Raw genomic sequence first — 22,483 nt, 5'->3', positions numbered from 1 at the left:
CGTTTGGTAGCTGCCTTGCTCTGAAGTCATCCGAGGCAGAGCCCTTGCCGGCGTTTGACTTACGCGGTCAGATAGACAGATCGGTGGGAAGGGTCTCCTCCGCTGTACCGCACTGCACTAGCGAACGGACTGGCATACAGTCCGAGTACGGCGGAGGCTAAGTAGCATGGCTGCTGTTCCTTCTTCATGATGTGGTGATGTGGTGACCTCACGTTTGGATTGGTATAGCGCTACTTCCTCAGGTTGGCGAAGTAGTCCATGGCGGCCTGATCTTCTGGGGCAGGCTTCTTCCTGTCGGAGCTCTCCTCCGCTGCTCCTCTCGCCGTATTTATATATTGGCGCAACGCACTGCCGAACGGAACATCTTCCGCAACAGCTCCAAGCACAAGCAGCAGCGTCTAAATTACCCGTTTCTCGGACGCCTATTAGTTAATATCTCCGTCGTCTAATAATTTACAATATTTATATGGGCTCTGAGCACTATGCGACTTAACTTCTGAGGTCACCAGTCGCCTAGAACTTAGAACTAATTAAAGATAACTAACCTAAGGACATCACACACATCCATGCCCGAGGCAGGATTCGAACCGGCGACCGTAGCTGTCCTGCGGTTCCGGACTGAGCGCCGAGAACCGCTAGACCACCGCGGCCGGCTACAATATTTATAATATTTACATAAATAGTAAAAGGTGTACATCTTTGCTTCCGCCTTTTTTTCCTTTGCTTCCGCCGTTTTTTCCTCAACATTTGAGGCTTTAATGAAACAAATTGGTAACACATGTATCATTCAAAGTATTTTCCATCGCTGGCCACTACTTTCTCCCATCTTTCGGGCAGTGTACGAACCCCGCGTCGAAAAATTTGTTCATCTTTTGAAGTGATCCACGAATCGATCCAATTTGTGATTTCTTCATGAGATCGGAAGTGTTGGTCAGCCAGGCCATGCACCATTGATCTAAACAGGTGATAGGCAGGGGGAGCAATGTCTGGAGAATACGGCGGGTGGGATAGGACTTCCCATTTTAACTTTTCCAAGTACTTTTGACCTCTTTTGCAACGTGGGGTTGAGCGTTGTCGTGCAGCAAAATCACTTTATCGTGCCTCTCGCAGTATTGCGGCCGTTTGTCTTTTAATGCTCTGCTCAGACACAGTAACTGCGTTCGATAACGAGCACCTGTGATTGCTTCACTTGATTTTAACACCTCATAGTACACGATGCAGAGCTGGTCCCACCAAATGCAGAGCATGATCTTGGAGCCGTGAATATTCGGTTTGGCCGTCGACGTGGAAGTATGGCCGGGATACCCCCATGACATTTTGCGTTTAGGGTTATAGTAATGAACCCATTTTTCGTCCCCGGTAACAATGCGATGCAGAAATCCCTTCCATTTTTGCCTCTGAAGCAACAAACGCCGTTTAACAACTCTTGGTTTCAGCTAACACGGGATCCAAGTTCCTTTTTTCTGAATCATGCCCATAGCCTTGAGACGTTTTGAAATGGCCTGCTGTGTCACTCCCACTAATCGTGCCAATTTTTCTTGAGTTTGACGCGAGTCTTCACTCAGCAATATCTCCAGTTCTGCATCTTCGAAAACATTCTCTCTTCCCACTATGCCGGTCTACGAGGTGAAAATCACGGTTCTTACAGCGTTGAAACCACTCTCGACACGTTCTTTCACTAATAGCGTCGTTACCATACGTACTTGAGAGCCTTCGATGAGACTCAGCTGCTGTTCCCTTCACATTGAAACAAAACAGTAACACCTCCTGGAAATGACGAGAATTAGGCTCGTAAACTGACATTTTCAATCAAGAACAATATTTTTTCGACCGCTACTTACCTGTCGGCAAGCGGCGGAAGCAAAGTTGTGCATATTGTATAAATAGAGTTCAGTTGGCTTAATTTACAGAATTTTTTTTAACTCGTCTGCATTTAAACTTTGCCGGCTAGAAGTTTTAGAACAGAACCTACTATAGAACATGATCTTTGAACTACCTCTTTAAGAGTCCTTGTATTGACTGCTATTTACACTCAAGTCTTGAACCTTGGCACAACTGTATTATTTTCTTAATATAAACGAGTCCTGTAGTTATAACTTTCTATAATAATTACAAATGACACTTAATCTAATATTTTAGGGACGTTTTTGTTCCAAATTTGGTTTTTAGTATATATCTTGAAAACTAATAGAGGTAGCTTAATGGAGTCACATAATTAATTTTATATCATACGAATTTCCATCTTTCTTAGTCTTATTATTAGTGCCTTCAATTTTTCGTAAAACCGCCGATTTTGACCAAAATATTGCACCGATCAAGTTGAGACTTGTAACTTTTGATAGTGACATACATTTGCACATTCTGAACAATTTTTGCTACCTAGCTCCATTATTTAACGCCATTTATTTTTTCTTAAAATAACATATTTAGCAAAACTTATTCATCTGATCGTTCTGAAATTTAACAGTTTTAACATTAATACACAGAAGTATATACTGACAAAGTTTAGAAAAGCTATTTCAATTTTTAATTTCATTCTTATACTATGGCGTAATATTTTGTATGCTACACACAGACGCGTTATGATGCCGTGGCGCCAGTGGTAGTGAACTGGGGTAAGTCCCTGCACACTCGCTCGTCTCTGTATCTCTCATAATGATACAGCGCTTATTTCGCCACACAACCTCCATTTGTTTCACTGCAGTCATAAATACGCTTTTCATTTCTGTTCGTTCCCTGATATTCTTTTAACCTGGGTAAAGGTTTCCCCAATGCATGAAGGCTTCAGCGAAACGAATTTATATTGTACGTACATGATTTCTGATGTCTTCTCCCCGCCTTCCATTAAGTCCATGTCTCAGTCTTTTTTTGTCTCCTGGTATTCAGCCTGGAACTCCCTACACCAGCATCTATATCTATGATCCTCTAAAGGAGGGTACTTCGTGTAACTCTGTCACTTCCCCCTTTTCGTCCTCCATTCGCGAACGGTTCACGGAAAAACGACTGCTGGGCTCGACTCCATCCAATTTTACGTTCACGGTCTTTTCGCGAGACATACTATTCTTCTAGGAATTCACGCACTCGGAACTTTTAACAGTAAGCTATACAGTGATACAGAACGTCTTTATAGCAGAATCTGCCACTGGAGGTGGATGAGTGTCTCTGCGACGATTTCGCGAATGCTTAATGTAATTGCAACAAAACTTCCTGCTCTTCTTAGGATCTTCTCTATGTCGCCTATCAACCCAATCTGGTACAGATCCCAGACTGATGAGCAAGTATTGGGCGAATAATTGTAAGCTACCTCCATCGTGGGTGGACTGCTTTCCTCGGGATTGTTCTAATGAATTCTTGGTCCACATACTTCACATTTGCCTGGCCACATGTCACGCCAAATTCATTTTCAGTTTCGTTACAATCGTAATTACGTCCTGCACTCTGTTTCCTTAAACACTTGTTTGGTCTTCTGCCTCTCTTAGTAATTCAGGACATACAACTCTACATTTACACAGCTCAATGATTTTCACGTTGTTGTTGTTTGTTGATTTGACGGAGGGGACCAAACAGCGAGGTGATCGATCCCATCGGATTAGAGAAGGATGGGGAAGGAAGTCGGCCGTGCCCTGTCAAAGGAATCATCCCGGCATTTGCCTGAAGCGATTTAGGGAAATCACGGTAAACCTAAAGCAGGATGGCCGGATGCGGGTTTGAGCCGTCTTCCTCCCGAATGCGGGTCCAGTGTGCTAACCAATGAGCCAACTCGCTCGGTATTTTCACGTTAAAAATACGTGTTAACAATATTGCTTTCTCTTACAGATTATAACATTTTTGGAGACACAGCGGAGAGCTGGCCGGAGTGGCCGTGCGGTTCTAGGCGCTACAGTCTGGAACCGCGTGACCGCTACGGTCGCAGGTTCGAATCCTGCCTCGGGCATGGATGTGTGTAATGTCCTTAGGTTAGTTAGGTTTAAGTAATTGTAAGTTCTAGGGGACTGATGACCACAGCAGTTAAGTCCCATAGTGCTCAGAGCCATTCGAACCGTTTTTTGAACGGAGACTTCGTTCTGCAAACTCCATTTAGTGTACCAAAAGTTCTCTAGACCAATTTTACTCCTCTTTTTGTTATCCTTGTTGTCAATCCAGTAGCGCCCTAATTAAAGAACTGCTACGGTCGCAGGTTCGAATCCTGCCTCGGGCATGGATGTGTGTGATGTCCTTAGGTTAGTTAAGTAGTTCTAAGTTCTAGGGGACTGATGACCACAGATGTTAAGTCCCATAGTGCTCAGAGCCATTTTAATTAAAGAACACGTCATCTGGTTATCGAGTTCATTGTCAATACGTATGATTTACTTGCTGATACAGGGATTATACATACATTACGGGGAGGAGGCTGCTTGATATGTAGCTTTTTTGTATCTTCTCTCTATTCTTTATTACTTAGTGTAATAATCACAGCACTATTCCACTAGGTATTCTATGGATATGTTTGCCAAGCGTCTTTATTGCCAAAGAAAATGGGAGTTTAACTTCTCGTCAATATCGAGGTCGGCAGAGACGGAGCACAAGTTCGGATAGGGTAATGTTCTGGGAAGGAAATCGGTCGTGCCCTTTCAAAGAAAACATACCGGCATTCTTCTTAAATAATTGAGGGAGATCTTGAAAAACGTCTTTACTATAGCCAAATAGTCCTATAACTCGATAATTAAAGGAAATATCGTGGATTTCGGTCCTATTAGGTCATTTACTTTTCATTTTCCTTTATATCAGCAGCAGACTTTTATGTCACGCGTGGCTTGAGCACCAGTTGAATATGTATTGTATTTCTGGTTTCCCACACACAACAATGACAATTTTTTTGGCAATTTATCAGTGGCGAAAGTGCACCCACATTTATCATTTTGCCTCATTTTGTGATGTAAGCAACTCAAAAATATCATCTGGACGCACGGTCATTGTTGTGTAGTGTTCTAATTTTGTAAATGTCCCTAGTGTGCAATTACAGATATTGTACGAGGGTCACTCCAAAAGAAATGCACACTATTTTTGTAAACATACAGTTTTCATTCTGTATGTGTGAAAGTTTTACAGTGTGTAGATACATCCTTCCCGCTTGTTTCCAAACTTAGTTGAACCTGTTCCCGTGAGAAGCGCCGTCACAGCATGTCTTCAAGATGGCTGCTACACTTGATGTTCGTCAGAAGCAACGTGCTGTCATAGAATTCCTGTGCTGTGAAAACGAGACAGTGGGAAACATCCACAAGAGGTTGAAAAAGGCGTATGGAGATGCTGCTGTCGATCGCAGTACAGTAAGTCGGTGGGCAAGCCGGTTACGTGATGAAAGCGGGCACGGCAATATTAAGGATTGTCCTCGCAGCGGCAGGCCTTGTACTTTACACACTCCAGACAATGTGCAGAGAGGTAACGAATTGGTGATTGTTGACAGATACATCACAGTGAACGAATTGTCACGCTACGTTGGGATATGGGAAGGAAGTGTTTGCAGAATACTGAAAGTGTTAGCGTTAAAAAGGTTTGTCCCAGGTGGGTTCCCAGGATGTTGACAGTGGCTCACAAAGAAACGAGAAAAACGGTATGCAGCGAACTTTATCGAACTTTTGGAAGATTATGAGAATGGTGGAGATGAATGTCTTGGAAGAATTGTGACAGGTGATGAAACATGGCTCCATAATTTTTCACCAGAGACGAAGAGGCAATCAATGGAGTGGCATTATGCAAATTCACCCAAGAAAAAAAAATTCAAAACCACACCTTCTGCTGGAAAAGTTATGGCTACGGTGTTTTTCGATTCCAAAGGACTCTTGCTTGTGGACATCATGCCAAGTGGTACCACCATAAATTCTGATGCATATGTGACGACACTGAAGAAACTTGAAGCTCGATTGAGTCGTGTTCGACCACATCAGCAAAAGCAGGATGTTTTGCTGTTGCACGACAATGCAGGGCCACATGTCAGTCAAAAAACCATGGAAGCGATCACAAAACTCGCATGGACAACACTGAAACACCTGCCTTACAGTCCTGTCCTGGCTCCATGTGACTATCCTCTCTTTGGGAAACTGAAAGACACTCTTCGTGGAACAGGGTTTGAAGATGATGACTCCCTTGTGCACGCCGCCAAACAGTGGCTCCAACAGGTTGGTCCAGAATTTTACCGTGCGGGTGTACAGGCGCTGGTTCCAAGATGGCGTAACGCAGTTGAGAGGGATGGAAACTATGCGGAGAAATGAAAATATTGTTCCTACAGGATGTATCTACACACTGTAAAAACTTTCAAACACGTAGAATAAAATATGAATTTAAAAAAAAAAATAGTGTGCATTTCTTTTGGAGTGACCCTCGTATTATAAAATTTAATTAATGTACCCTTCTTTCTTGTATTACCCACTGGTTTTATAGAGTTCTCACGTTGAACACATACAAGGACAATCACGAAGCGATTTCACTTGAGACATCACACTGCAAGTTAAAGATTGCGTGCACTATTTTCATCTTATCGCTGTTCCCCTTGGGGTTCATGAAACGTTGACCTATATACTGTGTCATTCAACTAAACTGTTTATCTCAAATACGAGTGCTGTTTATTTTTTGAAGGTAACGAAATTCAAACCACACTGAAAATCCGACCAAGCTTTGTGCAGATGTGCTGTGCAGCGTGTCTGGTATGCCCGTCGATCGCGTCACCTCGCACTTTTCAGTTCAGAGTGCTCACTGAGTACGTAAAGATGCATAGAACAGCAGAATCTCCCGCCAAGTGTGCAGTTCATGCTGTCATTCGAGTTCCTCGTGCTGTAGGGTACCATCCGATTTCAAGCAAACCACATAACGTAACTCTCATTCCTGACAGTAAAATGCGGCAGTGGTGCAGGAATTTTGAAGCAGGATGCACCGACGTTCATGATACAGGCACTCACGTAAGGAAACAAGAGTCAACTTATGATCTTGTTCAGCGAATGGATCAAGCAGTTCGAGAAAATCATCTATAAAATGCAATAACTGATGACAAGCGGAGAGAAAAGGTTGTCATCAGTCACTGTCCTTTCTTTATGGTAATGGTCGGCCTCACACTGTAGCTGCAACAAGACGCTCCTGAGAAGTGTGTAATCATCCACCACACAGCTCGGACTTGGCTGTCTCTGATTTTATCTCTTTGCTCACATGGACCACTGACTATGAAGACAACGAGCTGCAGACTAGCGTAGATATTTGGCGAAAAGCACAGGGGTCTGCCTCCATGAAGAGGGTACTGGAAAGCTGGTACGACGCTACGACATATGTCTAAGTCGGAGCGACGACTGTGTAGAGAAGTAGCTGTAGCGTGTAGATAAATTTTGCAAATAAAACATTTTTGATTTTCTCTGTGGTTTCCGCTTGCCCAACAATCAGACCTTGAAAAAACAAATAGACCTCGGATTTCAGGAACTGTTGAAGATATCGTACTTTCATTTTCACCCGGATGAACTGTGACAAAGCCATCCCTAAATGACATACAGTGACTTTTCATACATACCTTAATTACAGACCTATCGGAGTCAACTTCGCTTTTTCGGATGGAACAGCGCGTTTCAGTTGATTGCGTAACACACAGAACACCCACAATGAGTCCCAAGGGGCACGGAGAGCATCCGACAGTGGAAGTGTGGGCTACAACACTAAGAAGAAATCGCTTCTCGGCTTTTCACAAGATCAGTGGGTAGTTTTATTAATTACAAGAAACATATACAAAGCATTATATAGCAATTAAAAAAGTTCTCAGACTTCCTTAGTTTTTTTGTTATGTGATGCAACACAGCTATCCATTTGTGATAAAATACACGTAAGTTTTTGAGATGAAATACTGAAAGTGATTATTTACCAGAGAATACTATCGGGTCCAAGGGGTTCTCTTGATACTACAAATTGATCTTGTCAAACGCCGAGAGGCGGATGCATATGAGTAGGTATATCTTTGCTGCTAGCAAGGCATTTCTGAAGGAGAAGGATTCAGTGGCGTTTCACGCTTCAAAATCCCATTAATAGTTTCAAGGATTACAATATTTAGAACATAGCATTTATATGAAACTTCCAGAAAGATTAAAACTGTGTGCCGAACCGAGACTCGAACTCGGGACCTTGCACACAATTTTAATCTGTCAGGAAGTTCCATATCAGCGCACACTCCGCTGCAAAGTGAAAATCTCATTCTGGAAACATGCCCCAGGCTGTGATTATCCATGGCTCCGCTATATCCTTTCTTTCAGGAGTGCTAGTTCTGCAAGGTTCGCAGAAGAACTTCTGTGAATTTTGGAAGGTAGGAGACGAGGTACTGGCAGAATTGGAGTTGTGAAGACGGGTCGCGAGCTGTGCTTGGGTAGCTCAGGTGGTAGAGCACTTGCCCGCGATAGGCATAGGTCCCGAGTTCGAGTCTCGGTCCGGCACACAGTTTTAATCTATCAGAAAGTTTTATATCAGCGCACACTCCGCTGCAGAGTGAAAATCTCATTCTGATAGCCTTCATTTATTTTTAAAATGAAACTGAAAGCTGTCTAACGCGGAAGTTCTTGATTTCAAACCCTAATGAGGAATTAGGTCACTTTCGATATGTAGGAACTTGTGGCGACTACTACACTACTGGCCACTAAAATTGCTATATCACGAAGATGGCGTGCTACAGACGCGAAATTTAACCGACAGGAAGAAGATGCTGTGATATGCAAATGATTAGCTTTTCACAGCATTCACACAAGGTTGGCGCCGGTGGCGACACCTACAACGTGCTTACATGAGGAAAGTTTCCAAACGATTTCTCATACACAAACAGCAGTTGACCGGCGTTGCCTGGTGAAACGTTGTTGTAATGCCTCGTGTAAGGAGGAGAAATGCGTAGCATCACGTTTCCGAATTGGTAAAGGTCGGATTGTAGCGTATCGCGATTGCGGTTTATCGTATCCCGACATCGCTACTCGCGTTGGTCGAGATTCAATGGCTGTTAGCAGAATATGGAATTGGTGGGTTCAGGAGGGTAATACCGAACGCTGTGCTGGATCCCAACGGCCTCTTATCACTAGAAGTCGAGATGACAGGCATCTTATCCGCATGGCTGTAACGGATCGGGGAGCCACGTATCGATCCCTGAGTCAACAGATCGTGACGTTTGCAAGACAACAACCATCTGCACGAACCGCTTGACGACGTTTACAGCAGCATGCACTATCATCTCGGAGACCATGGCTGCGGTTACCCTTGACGCTGCATCACAGAGAAGAGCGCCTACGATGGTGTACTGAACGACGAACCTGGGTGCACGAATGGCAAAAAGTCATTTTTTCGGACGAATCCAGGTTATGTTTACAGCATCATGATGGTCGCATCCGTGTTTGGCAACATCGCGGTGAACGCACGTTGGAAGCATGTATTCGTCATCACCATACTGGCGTATCACCCAGCGTGATGGTATGGGGTGCCATTGGTTATACGTCTCGGTCACCTCTTGTTCGCACTGATGGTACTTTGAACAGTGGACGCTACATTTCAGATGTGTTACGACCCGTAGCTCTACCCTTCATTAGATCCCTGCGAAACCCTACATTTCAGCAGGATAATGCACGACCGCATGTTTCAGGTCCTGTATGGGCCTTCCTGGCCTGCACATTCTCCAGATCTCACACCAATTGAAAACGTCTGGTCAGTGGTGGCCGAGCAACTGGCTCTTCGCAATACGGCGGTCACTACTCTTGATGAACTGTGGTAACGTGTTGAAGCTGCATGAGCAGCTGTACCTGTACACGCCATCCAAGCTCTGTTTGACTCAATGCCCAGGAGTATCAAGGCCGTTATTACGGCCAGAGGTGGTTGTTCTGGGTACTGATTTCTCAAGATCTATGCCCCCAAACTGCGTGAAAATGTAATCACATATCAGTTCTAGTATAATATATTTGTCCAGTGAATTCCCCATTTATCAAAAATGGCTCTGAGTACTATGGGACTCCACTGCTATGGTCATCAGTCCCCTAGAACTTGGAACTACTTAAACCTAACTAACCTAAGGACTTCCCACACATCCATGCCCGAGGCAGGATTCGAACCTGCGACCGTAGCAGAAGCGCGGCTCCGGACTGGAGCGCCTAGAACCGCACGGCCACCGCGGCCGGCCCCCCCATCTATCATCTGCATTTCTTCTTGGTGTAGCAATTTTAATGGCCATTAGTGTCCATTAGTATGTTCTGTAGAAAATAAACACCATTTCAGTGACCTCGGTTCAGTATGTATGGTGTTGCACAGAGTCCGCCATGGGCCCTGATAACTTGTTCCATCCGTCATGTCATCGACGCGTACAAGGTGCGAATGGCGTCCTGTAGTATAGCCACCCATGCTGCTTTCACCTGGTTGGCATTGGGTCACGGCGCTGCATCCATCGCTTCGCAATATCCCACACATTTTCGATTGGCGCCAATAATGGTGATCTGGAGGGTCAGAGCAAAGGGCTTACATGCTGTGACACCAAGAAGGCACGTGTTCGTGCAGCAACATGCAGTCGTGCATTGTCTTGCGAAAAAATGGCGTCTGGGGTGTTGTGCTGAAATTATGTGTCTACAGGTGGCAAGATGTCATTCACGTAGGTCACATAGGTCACAGAACCCTGGACAGGCACCTACTGTAATCTGCTGTTGTGCCCAAAAGTACCGCAAACCATGAGGCCTTGAGTTAGCGTTGTATGTCATGTGCGAACGTGGTCACTGTCGTGTGTCCCGCTCCCCCCCTCCCCCCTGGGGGGAACCAAAATGCAGCCATCGTTTTCAAACAAACCAATCCTGGATTCGTCCAAAAACCTGTCTTGGGCCGTTCCTATCACCAGTGACTCGTTCCACACACAGTTGCCGTCCAGCATGTTTCTGCACATTCGTCAAAGGTAGGCGGAGAAGTGGACGCCGCGCACGTAACACATGCCTACTGGCTGTCACCCCTGATAGTGTACGTTGTGTTACACTGTTCCACAGTTGCACCAGAGCCGAGAAGAACGCATATCTGTCCTGGAGTGCCATTCGGATGAGGTGTCGATCTTCTCGAGGAGAGGGGGGGGGGGGGGGAAGGGAGGGGGGCTTGTTTGGGTGGTGCGAACTGACTTATCTCGTCGTATTCTGTGGCATTCCGTAAACCATTCAGCACACATCCGTTGCACTGCCGAAAAAAAATGGTTCAAATGGCTCTGAACACTATGGGACTTAACATCTATGGTCATCAGTCCCCTAGAACTTAGAACTACTTAAACCTAACTAACCTAAGGACATCACACAACACCCAGTCATCACGAGGCAGAGAAAAACCCTGACCCCGCCGGGAATCGAACCCGGGAGCCCGGGCGCGGGAAGCGAGAACGCTACCGCACGACCACGAGGTGCGGACCACTGCCGAAACACTTCGTCCTAAGCGAGCAGCATTTTCCCGAATTAATGTATCACATTCTCTCATGCTAATAATGCGCCCTCTTTCAAACATTGATTTGAAGGTACGCTTCGCGCATACGTCTACAAGGCATCCTGCATGTCTGCTCAAGTCACACTGATCCATTACTTTTGGTTTATAGCGACAACAAGAGCAGCAGGCACTTTTCACTGGTAGGTGATGTTGCGCCGCGATATCGTGTTGACCTCGAACCCTCAGGCCCAAGTGGTTCAAATGCTAATCGCTTCTGTAGAATATACCAATGTACATGTTCTGTGAATATGAACGTCCTATATCTGGGCGTTCAATGCGTTCCGTTTTCCTGAACATGACTGTATTTGAAAAGTAATCGCCATAACTGTTAATACATTTATCCCACTGTGAGACATGGCGGTGAATGCGTCCACAGAGAAATGTTTGCCATTGCCTACATTTACATCTACATCTACATGGATACTCTGCAAATCACATTTAAGTGCCTGGCAGAGGGTTCATCGAACCACCTTCACAATATTCTATTATTCCAATCTCGTATAGCGCACGGAAAGAATGAACACCTATATCTTTCCGTACGAGCTCTGATTTCCATTATTTTATCGTGGTGATCGTTCCGCCCCATGTAGGTCGGTGTCAACAAAATATTTTCGCATTCAGAGGAAAAAGTTGGTGATTGTAATTTCGTGAGAAGATTCCGTCGCAACGAGAAACGCTGCACACACCGGTACCTCTAGTACCCAGTAGCACGTCCACTTGTCTTGATGCATGCCTGTATTCGTCGCGGCACACTGTCCACAAGTTCATCAAGGCACTGTTGGTCCAGGTTGTCTCACTCCTCAACGGCGATTCTGCGTAGATCCCTCAGAGTGGTTGGTGGGTCACGTCGTCCATAAACAACCCTTTTCAATATATCCCAAGCATGTTTGGTAGGGTTCATGTCTGGAGAACTTGCTGGCCACACTAGTCGAGCGATGTCGTTATCCTGAAGGAAGTCATTCACAATAAGTGCACGATGGAGGCGCGAATTGTCGTCCATGAACACGAATGCCTCGTCAGTAGGCTGCCGATATGGTTGCACTATCAGTCGGATGATAGCATTCACGTATCGTACAGCCGTTACGGCGCCTGCCATGACTACCAGCGGCATACGTCATCCCTACACAATGCCACCCCAAAACATCAGGGAACCTCCACCTTGCTGCACTCGATGGACAGTGTGTCTAAGGCGTTTAACTTGACAGGGTTGCCTCCAAAAACGTCACCGACGATTGTCTGATTGGAGGCATATGCGACACTCACCGGTGAAGAGAACGTGATGCCATTCCTGAGCGGTCCATTTGGCATGTTGTTGGGCCCGTCTGTACCGCGATGCATGGTATCGTGGTTGCAAAGATGGACCTCACCGTGGACATCGAGAGTGAAGTTCCCCATCATGCAGCCTATTGGGCACAGGTTTGGTTGTAACACGATGTCCTCTGGCTGCATGGAAAGCATTATTCAACATGGTTGCGTTGCTGTGAGGATTCCTCCGAGCCATAATCCGTAGGCATCGGTCATCCACTGCAGTAGTAGCCCTTGGGTGGCCTGATCGAGGCATGTGATTGTTGTGGATTGGCAGGAGACCAACCCACTAAATTTAGAGGTAGCCGAAAGGCACGCGTTTTAGCTCACGCAGGCTGGTGTGAGGTCTGGAACAGGACAAGGAAATTAGAACTTAGAAAAACGGACGCAGATGGTGGAATACTTAACTTTAATGCATTAATGTTGAACGTAGCTCTTGTCTGTACATTATTTACAATATCAATAGCAACTGCTAATGGCGCCTTGCTAGGTCGTAGCAAATGACTTAGCTGAAGGCTATGCTAACTATCGTCTCGGCAAATGAGAGCGTATTTTGTCAGTGAACCATCGCTAGCAAAGTCGGCTGTACAACTGGGGCGAGTGCTAGGAAGTCTCTCTAGACCTGCCATGTGGCGGCGCTCGGTCTGCAAACTCTGATAGTGGCGACACGCCGGTCCGACGTATACTAATGGACCGCGGCCGATTTAAAGGCTACCACCTAGCAAGTGTGGTGTCTGGCGGTGACACCACAGTCATCGACAGTTCCTGCCTCTCTGTATTTGCTCCATGTCCGAACAACATCACTTTGGTTCACTCCGAGACGCCTGGACGGTTCCCTTGTTGAGAGCCCCTCCTGGCAGAAAGTAACAATGCGGACGTGATAGAACCATGATATTGACCGTCTAGGCATGGTTGAACTACAGACAACACGAGCCATGCACCTCTTTCTCGGTGGAATCACTGGAACTGATCGGCTATCGGACCTCCTCCGTCTAATAGGCTCTGCTCATGCATGGTTGTTTTGATCTTCGGGCGGGTTCAGTGACATCTATGAACAGTCAAAGGGACTGTGTGTCTGATACAATATCCACAGTGAATGTCTGTCTTCAGGAGTTCTAGGAACTGGGGTAATGCAAAACATTTTTTATGTGTGTAATACTCTCAATGAGACGCCCTGCTAAACCCGCAGGACAGGACAGGTAGTTTAAGTTGTGAAAGGGCCAAAATAAGCGGCTGTAAGTTACACTCGAACATACAACCTTTTATTTGATCGAACATTACAAAAGCCAAGAAAATTAAAAAAAAAAAAAACACAGCTTTAGTTTTGGAACTTAATTTGCGTCTGAATGCGCCCTTCAGTCTCATGTCTTAAGGTCAAGATCACTTCAATTTAAAAACAGCTGAAAGCCAATAACTTAAAGCTCAACCGAAATCAGAAATTTAAAAGGCAAAGTCTTATCTTAAAACATTTCCTTAATTAGACTGAAAGCCCAAAGAATCTGACACTTGAAGAGCAAGCAACTTAAATTCTAAATCGGCTGAAGGTACAACAATGCCAAAGGCTTTGTGTAAAACAGTTCTTAAATTAGACTGAAGGCCCAAACCATCTGACGCCTTAAGGGCAAAACAACCCCAATCTAAAAATCGGCTAGAAGCCATACAAGTAGAAACAACAAGAAGAAAATAGAAAAGGCAGTACACCCAAGGGCGCTCAGAAGTTCCGAGGGTCGACCTGGAATCCAAACACTAACGCTCGCTTAGGTGAGAAGGCAGTCGGCCCAAGCATTGTCGATCCGACGACAATCCAACTGACAGATATTCAACGGACCCACGAACGAGATAACCTTCGCTTCACCCGACCAGCACACAACAGGGAGTTCAATGGAACAATGTAGAAGGTATTGGCGCCCGCAACCAATTATACATTGAGCTGAGAAGCTACACACCATGCTGGACAGCTACAACACGATGAGGAAAATACACTGCCTGAATTTTCGTCAACGGCCAGGGCGGGTAAGCGGAACGTTAACGGCCACAAGGTAGAAGATTCCGCTGGTGCACTGCAATTCGAATAACCAAGTACAGTTAAACTCCACCGGAGGGTGACTAAAATTTGCCAACTTGAAAACACACATCGTTGCTGGCGGGAATATCCGAACAGCTGAAAACGAACTCGAAACGACACAATGTGAACAGTCGTGACTTGCTGGTAGATTAAGTCAAAACTCAGCTTTCATGTCCACGATTGGTTAGCCACGAACCTCGTAGCAATGGGAAGAGCACCACACACTCCGACACTGGATAGAGGCCGCCAGCGGGCCCGGCCAAACCACACTCCGTGGAGATTTCCTCGCTACTCCAAGCCCACCGACCAACTGCCCGCACACAGCCCAGCCAGAAACTATGAGTGCCAGGCCAAAGACAGTCCAAGGTGCGAACATCGATAGACACCGCTGCTGCCACCCGCGGAAGGGGAGGATAAGAGCATAATACCGATCACCACGGGAGGCTAAACACAGAATAATAACCAAGGTTTAATCCAACGCACAACATGAGCCAGCCACTTCTCACTCAAGTTTTACTATTTTAGCTATATATTTTTGGAGATTTATATATGTTTAAGTACAAGAGTGCATTTTGCCCTATGCTTGTCCTTAAGTGGGGCGTAATGTACATATAGACGACTTTTACAGTCCGCCTGTACGTTGTTAATAATGTAGAGACATGAATCGGTTAAGATCTTGGCTGTATTGTTCCTGTTGAGTAACTGTAGGTGAACCGTGGCAGGTGGAGCAGGAGCACCACCCGCAGACTGCTGCCGGCTCCCAGGAGGAGGAGCGGGACCAGCAGCAGGAGGAGGAGGAGGAGGAGACGCTGGGCGGCCTGGAGTACGAGGACTCGCTGGGCCCGGGCAGCACGGAGGGGCAGCCGGCGGCCGCCGCGGTGGCGACCACGCAGCGCTCCTACCTGCTGCAGCTGGCCGGCAACTCCACCATCGTCATGCTGCGCCGCAGCGATTTCGCCAAGTACCTCAAGCTCAACCTCGCCGCCAGGCTCTCCCTCGAGTACGACAACGTCAAGGTGAGTGCCCACCACCGACTGTCAGACATCTACATCCACATCTACATTCATACTCCGCAAGCCACCTGACGGTGTGTGGCGGAGGGTACCTTCAGTACCCCTATCGGTTCTCCCTTCTATTTCAGTCTCGTATTGTTCGGGGAAAGAAAGATCGTCGGTATGCCTCTGTGTGGGCTCTAATCTCTCTGATTTTATCCTCATGGTCTCTTCGCGAGATATACGTAGGAGGGAGCAACGTACTGCTTGACTCCTCGGTGAAGGTATGTTCTCGAAACTTCAACAAAAGCCCGTACCGAGCTACTGAGCGTCTCTCTTGCACAGTCTTCCATTGGAATTTTTCTATCACCTCCGTAACGCTTTCGCGATTACTAAATGATCTTCTCTATCTCTTCTGTCAACCCCATCTGGTACGGATCCCACATCGGTGAGCAGTATTCAAGCAGTGGGCGAACAAGTGTACTGTAACCTACTTCCTTTGTTTTCGTACTGCATTTCCTTAGGATCCTTCCAATGAATCTCAGTCTGGAATCTGCTTTACCGACGATTAATTTTATTTGGTCATTCCATTTTAAATCACTCCTAATGCCTACTCCCAGATAATTTATGGAATTAACTACTTCCATTTCCTGACCTGCTATATTGTAGCTGAATGATAAAAGATCTTTCTTACTGTGTATTCGTAGCACATTACACTTGTCTACATTGAGATTCAATTTCCATTCCCTGCACCATGCGACAATTCGTTGCAGATCCTCCTCCATTTCAGTACAATTTTCCATTATTACAACCTCTCGATATACTACAGCATCATCCGCAAAAAGACTCAGTGAACTTCCGATGTCATCCAAAACATCATTTACGTATATTGTGAATAGCAACTGTCCTACGACACTCCCCTGCGGCACACCTGAAATCATTCTTACTTCGGAAGACTTTTCTCCATTGAGAATGACATGCTGCGTTCTGTTATCTAGGAACTGTTCAATCCAATCACACAATTGGTCTGATAGTCCATATGCTCTTACTTTGTGCATTAAACGACTGTGGGGAACTGTATCAAACGCCTTGCGGAAGTCAAGAAACACGGCATCTACCTGGGAACCCGTGTCTATGGCCCTTTGAGTCTCGTGGATGAATAGCGCGAGATGGGTTTCACACGATTGTCTTTTTCGAAACCCATGCTGATTCCTACAGAGTATATATCAAGTCTCCAGAAAAGTCCTTATAATCGAACATAATACGTGTTCCAAAATTCTACAACTGATAGACATTAGAGATATGGGTCTATAGTTCTGCACATTGTTCGACGTCCCTTCTTGAAAACGGGGATGACCTGTGCCCTTTTCCAATCTTTTGGAACGCTACGCTCTTCTAGAGACCTATAGTACACCGCTGCAAGAAGGGGGGCAAGTTCCTTCGCGTACTCTATGTAAAATCGAACTGGTATCCCATCAGGTCCAGCGGCCTTTCCCCTTTTGAGCGATTTTAATTGTTTTTCTATCCCTCTGTCATCTATTTCGGTATCTACCATTTTGCCATCTGTGCGACAATCTAGAGAAGGAACTCCATCTGCGTTGATACCATTATTCCACACCGCGTTTCCAAATTATGGTTGGTTGGTTGATTCGGGGAAGGGGATAAAACAGCGAGGTAATCCGTCCCGTCGGATTAGAAAAGGAAGTCGACCGTGCTCTTTCACAGGAACCATCCCGACATTTGCCTGAAGCGATATATGAAAATCACGGAAAACTTAAATCAGGGTGGCCGGATGCAGGCTTTAACTGTTGTCCTCCCGAATGCGAGTCCTGTGAGCTAAACCGCCACCTCGCTCATTAGCAAACTTCCTCACCGAGCACATCGAGAGATCAACTTTACAAGTCTGCCACCATTCGCGTCGCCTTTATTAGGCAATGTTGGATATTCAAATGCCTAACACAAACAAACAAACAGACGAACACACACACACACACACACACACACACACACACACTCACACACACAGTGTGACTCCAGTATCAACAGCACAAGTTTTCATAAGGTCATTCCTAGAGCAGCGTTAGTCCATAATAACATGGACAGGTTTTATATATCACTTTTATATTTCACTAGCTCGAGTGTCCGCCGTTGTTCGGGATGTTTAGTACCTTCCACACACAGTGATTGGCCCTGTGCCTTGTTAACACTCATAGCGAATCCAAGCCACATGGGGAAGTGCAATGGCTTTAAATCGAAGTCCATATTTGAATCACTCGGTGTCAACAGTTGGGACGAATTAATACATCTGTACAGCCGTATGAAAAGATGATTAACTGCGCCATCTGTCTTTACATTTTGCTATGAAGGCGCGGCAGAGGGCGGGGGTTTGAGAGGAAAGGAGCTCCCAGGGGATCAGGGGGATCAAGGCACCGAGAGGTGTAGAGGACGCTCATATGTTCAAGAATATTTGCTCTACTTTCCCCGTGCATTTGTATCAGTGATGCATTGTGGATATACACTCCTGGAAATGGAAAAAAGATCACATTGACACCGGTGTGTCAGACCCACCATACTTGCTCCGGACACTGCGAGAGGGCTGTACAAGCAATGATCACACGCACGGCACAGCGGACACACCAGGAAACGCGGTGTTGGCCGTCGAATGGCGCTAGCTGCGCAGCATTTGTGCACCGCCGCCGTCAGTGTCAGCCAGTTTGCCGTGGCAGACGGAGCTCCATCGCAGTCTTTAACACTGGTAGCATGCCGCGACAGCGTGGACGTGAACCGTATGTGCAGTTGACGGACTTTGAACGAGGGCGTATAGTGGGCATGCGGGAGGCCGGGTGGACGTACCGCCGAATTGCTCAACACGTGGGGCGTGAGGTCTCCACAGTACATCGATGTTGTCGCCAGTGGTCGGCGGAAGGTGCACGTGCCCGTCGACCTGGGACCGGACCGCAGCGACGCATGGATGCACGCCAAGACCGTGGGATCCTACGCAGTGCCGTAGGGGACCGCACCGCCACTTCCCAGCAAATTAGGGACATTGTTGCTCCTGGGGTATCGGCGAGGACCATTCGCAACCGTCTGCATGAAGCTGGGCTACGGTCCCGCACACCGTTAGGCCGTCTTCCGCTCACACCCCAACATCGTGCAGCCCGCCTCCAGTGGTGTCGCGACAGGCGTGAATGGAGGGACGAATGGAGACGTGTCGTCTTCAGCGATGAGAGTCGCTTCTGCCTTGGTGCCAATGATGGTCGTATGCGTGTTTGGCGCCGTGCAGGTGAGCGCCACAATCAGGACTGCATACGACCGAGGCACACAGGGCCAACACCCGGCATCATGGTGTGGGGAGCGATCTCCTACACTGGCCGTACACCACTGGTGATCGTCGAGGGGGACACTGAATAGTGCACGGTACATCCAAACCCTCATCGAACCCATCGTTCTACCATTCCTAGACCGGCAAGGGAACTTGCTGTTCCAACAGGTCAATGCACGTCCGCATGTATCCCGTGCCACCCAACGTGCTCTAGAAGGTGTAAGTCAACTACCCTGGCCAGCAAGATCTCCGGATCAGTCCCCCATTGAGCATGTTTGGGACTGGATGAAGCGTCATCTCACGCGGTCTGCACGTCCAGCACGAACGCTGGTCCAACTGAGGCGCCAGGAATGTGTCAATAAAGTTTCCCCTTCCTGGGACAATGAATTCACGGTGTTCTTATTTCAATTTCCAGGAGTGTATCTCTACCTCCTGCACGCTGAATTTATGTACAGTGTTACTCTGTGAGCAAATGTGTTAGTAATTTGATATGTAATGCATACTAGTAAATCTATTACATTTACAGTAGCCTTATAGAGGAAATTTCATGCTCTCTTTAATGTAAAATGTCGTTATTTAACCCAAGCAAGAGACAGTTCGTACGCGCATGTATTTAGCGCCCCCTGCTGCCCTATTTTTCCTGGTCGCTTGAACCTGTATAATCGTAACAGTTGGCCTTTGTCGCTGGCATGATGTACAGTTGCGTAAATATTTTATCCTGTGACTCCTGTTATAATTTGAGAAGAGCCTCTACCAGTGGGCATTCATTCTGAAGTACGCTAAATGTAATCTGGCTGCTATCTAAAGCCATGGCTACGGATAATTCTTGTTTTTGTCAGTTTTATATATGACAAGAGCCGCTCGGCTTCAGGTAATCTACTGTACCACCATGTATGTGATTTAACAAGTGAGTACGCTTATCTCACAAATTTTTTCTATTAATATTTTGTTAAGTTTGTAAAGTCCGCGCTGATAGCTGAATGCGCCGGCACGGTAGCTCAACGTGTTCGGTCAGAGGGTTTAGCTACCCCCTGTAATAAAAAAAATCTGAGTGAACGGATCAACGAACAACCTGAACGAGTGTCATCGGACGTCCGCCACGAACAAAGTCAACGAACAATATTGAACAAAATGAGATTTTACGAAAATGGTCATCGTGACGGACTGCCGTCGTAAGGGACCCGGGTTCGATTCCTGGTTGGGTCGGGGACTTTCTCCGCTCAGGGACTGGGTGTTGTGTTGCCTTCATCATCATTTCATCCCCATCCGGCGCCCAGGTCGCCCGATGTGGCGTCGAATGTAATAAGAACTGCACCAAGGCGGCCGGACCTGCCCCATGAGGGAGCTCCCTGCCAATGACGCCAAACGCTCATTTCATTTCCATGTTTGTAAAAATAATTTCTGTAACTGGTTGTATACATTTTTAGGGTCCACTCTTTCTGAAGAAGATATTTTTAGAAATATCGATACCTAGGTCAGTGACTGATAAGCCTTTTGTTTTGCAACTGGTTGGCTGACTTTTTTTCAACCTCATAAATTTTTTTAATTGAACAGTTTTCTCAAAATCGAATGATAAAGATTTATAGTGGAGAAAAAGTTGTTGTTTTTTTTTTTTTTTTTTTTTTTTTTTTTTTTTTTTTTTTTTTTTTTTACTAATGACCTCAGCAGTTGAGTCCCATAGTGCTCAGAGCCATTTGAACCATTCCATGTTCCACGGGCGATACGATATGGAATCTTATCGTTGTTCTTTGGCCGTCATCCCAACATAAACCAGTTAACCCGCTTCAACTAAGACAATATCAATCACATCACGAGTCACATCACGTATCGTATCACTTCAGTGACAACCACGCCTAGGTGGCTAGAAAATGGAGTCGTATTCGGTATGCCACGAATGGTTCTAGGCGCTTCAGCCAACAACCGCGCTGCTGCTACGGTCGCTGGTTCGAATCCTGTATCGGGCATGGATGTGTGTAATGTCCTTAGGTTAGTTAGGTTTAAGTAGTTCTAATGGTTCAAATGGCTCTGAGCACTATGGGACTTAACTTCTGAGGTCATCAGTCCCCTAGAACTTGGAACTACTTATACCTAACTAACCTAAGGACATCACACACATCCATGCCCGAGGTAGGGTAAGAACTTGCGACCGAAGCGGTCGCGCGGTTCCAGACTGTAGCGCCTAGAACCGCTCGGCCACTCCGGCCGGCTAAGTAGTTCTAAGTCTCAGATGTTAAGTCCCATAGTGCGTGGAGCCATTTAAACCATTCGGTATGGCAGCAGTACAAATGCCCGTCCATTTATCCAGATTTGAGTTTCCTGTGGTTTCCCTAAATCCTCTGAGGGAATTCCGGAGTGGTTTCTTTGAAAGCTCATGGTTGATTTCCTTCCGCGGCGTAAGGACAGCTCAGTGAGTGCGTGCTGTTTCATTGCAGGTGAACCGCGTGCTGCTGGAGCCGCCGCGCCTGCTGGTGAACGTGAGCGTCATCACTCCAGACGAGGGCGGCGGGGGCGGCGCGGGGGCGGCGGGAGGCGGGCCGCAACCCGAGGACCAGCAGGAGGAGCCGCTGCACGCGCTGGCAGAGGCCAACGCCACGCTGCTCGAGCTCTCCGGCGAGGAGTACCACGTGGTAAGTGGGCGGCCGCCCCAGGCTGTCGACTCTGTTATGGGAATTGCTCGTGGCCTTCAAATAAGTTATTAGAGAGATGTGCCAGGATAGCTGCTCTTTACTAACAGCAAACTGTTTCGGTGTGCATCGCCATTGTCAAGTATCTGCGACCACAATTTTTGTGAGACCATGTATAAACGTGCATGCCATTTATATGAAAGTGACTATACAGGGTGAAAAGTATTTAAACCGACAAACTCTGGGAGGTTGTAGCGGACATCAGAACTGATATTTTTCCCTAGTGTCATTTTTTCCTATGAGGAGTATTTAAACCGGTAGAGCAAGATTTCTCTGACGGCAAATTAATTGACCAAGACACACTTTTCCATTTTTTATGACCAAGGGACAACACAATAACACAACCCAATTTCAATTAAAGTAGATTTTTAAAAATTCCTCCATTGACACGTAAACAAAGGTTACACCGTCGGATCACGTTCTGTCTGACACGGGCAAAAACCACAGGAGTACCCTGAATCGTTCCTGCTGCTGCTACTATCCGGGCACCCAGATCCTCTTCTGATGCAACAGGAGTTGCGTGAGCAAGGTTGCGCATCTCTTCCCTCACAAGAAAGTCCAGAGGGGATATATCTGGGGATCGAGCAGGCCATGGTGCAGGACCACCTATGCCAATCCACGTTTCTTGGAACCGTCGGTCCAG

The 22,483-nt window shown here is 46.5% G+C and overlaps 1 protein-coding gene across 1 annotated transcript in view; it reads left to right on the top strand.

The window, feature by feature from the left end:
• LOC124620225 overlaps positions 1 to 22,483 on the top strand; it is a 79,989-nt gene that overhangs the window by 36,994 nt on the left and 20,512 nt on the right. Inside the window, exons 4-5 of the mRNA XM_047146893.1 lie at positions 15,565 to 15,858; positions 21,589 to 21,783. Of these exons, the coding sequence (XP_047002849.1) occupies positions 15,565 to 15,858; positions 21,589 to 21,783 (489 nt within the window). The remainder of the gene's footprint in view (positions 1 to 15,564; positions 15,859 to 21,588; positions 21,784 to 22,483) is intronic.

This window comes from Schistocerca americana, chromosome 6, assembly GCF_021461395.2.
Source record: "Schistocerca americana isolate TAMUIC-IGC-003095 chromosome 6, iqSchAmer2.1, whole genome shotgun sequence".
NCBI classification, from domain to species: Eukaryota; Metazoa; Arthropoda; class Insecta; order Orthoptera; family Acrididae; genus Schistocerca; species Schistocerca americana.
This window is presented reverse-complemented; position numbering and strand designations above follow the sequence as displayed.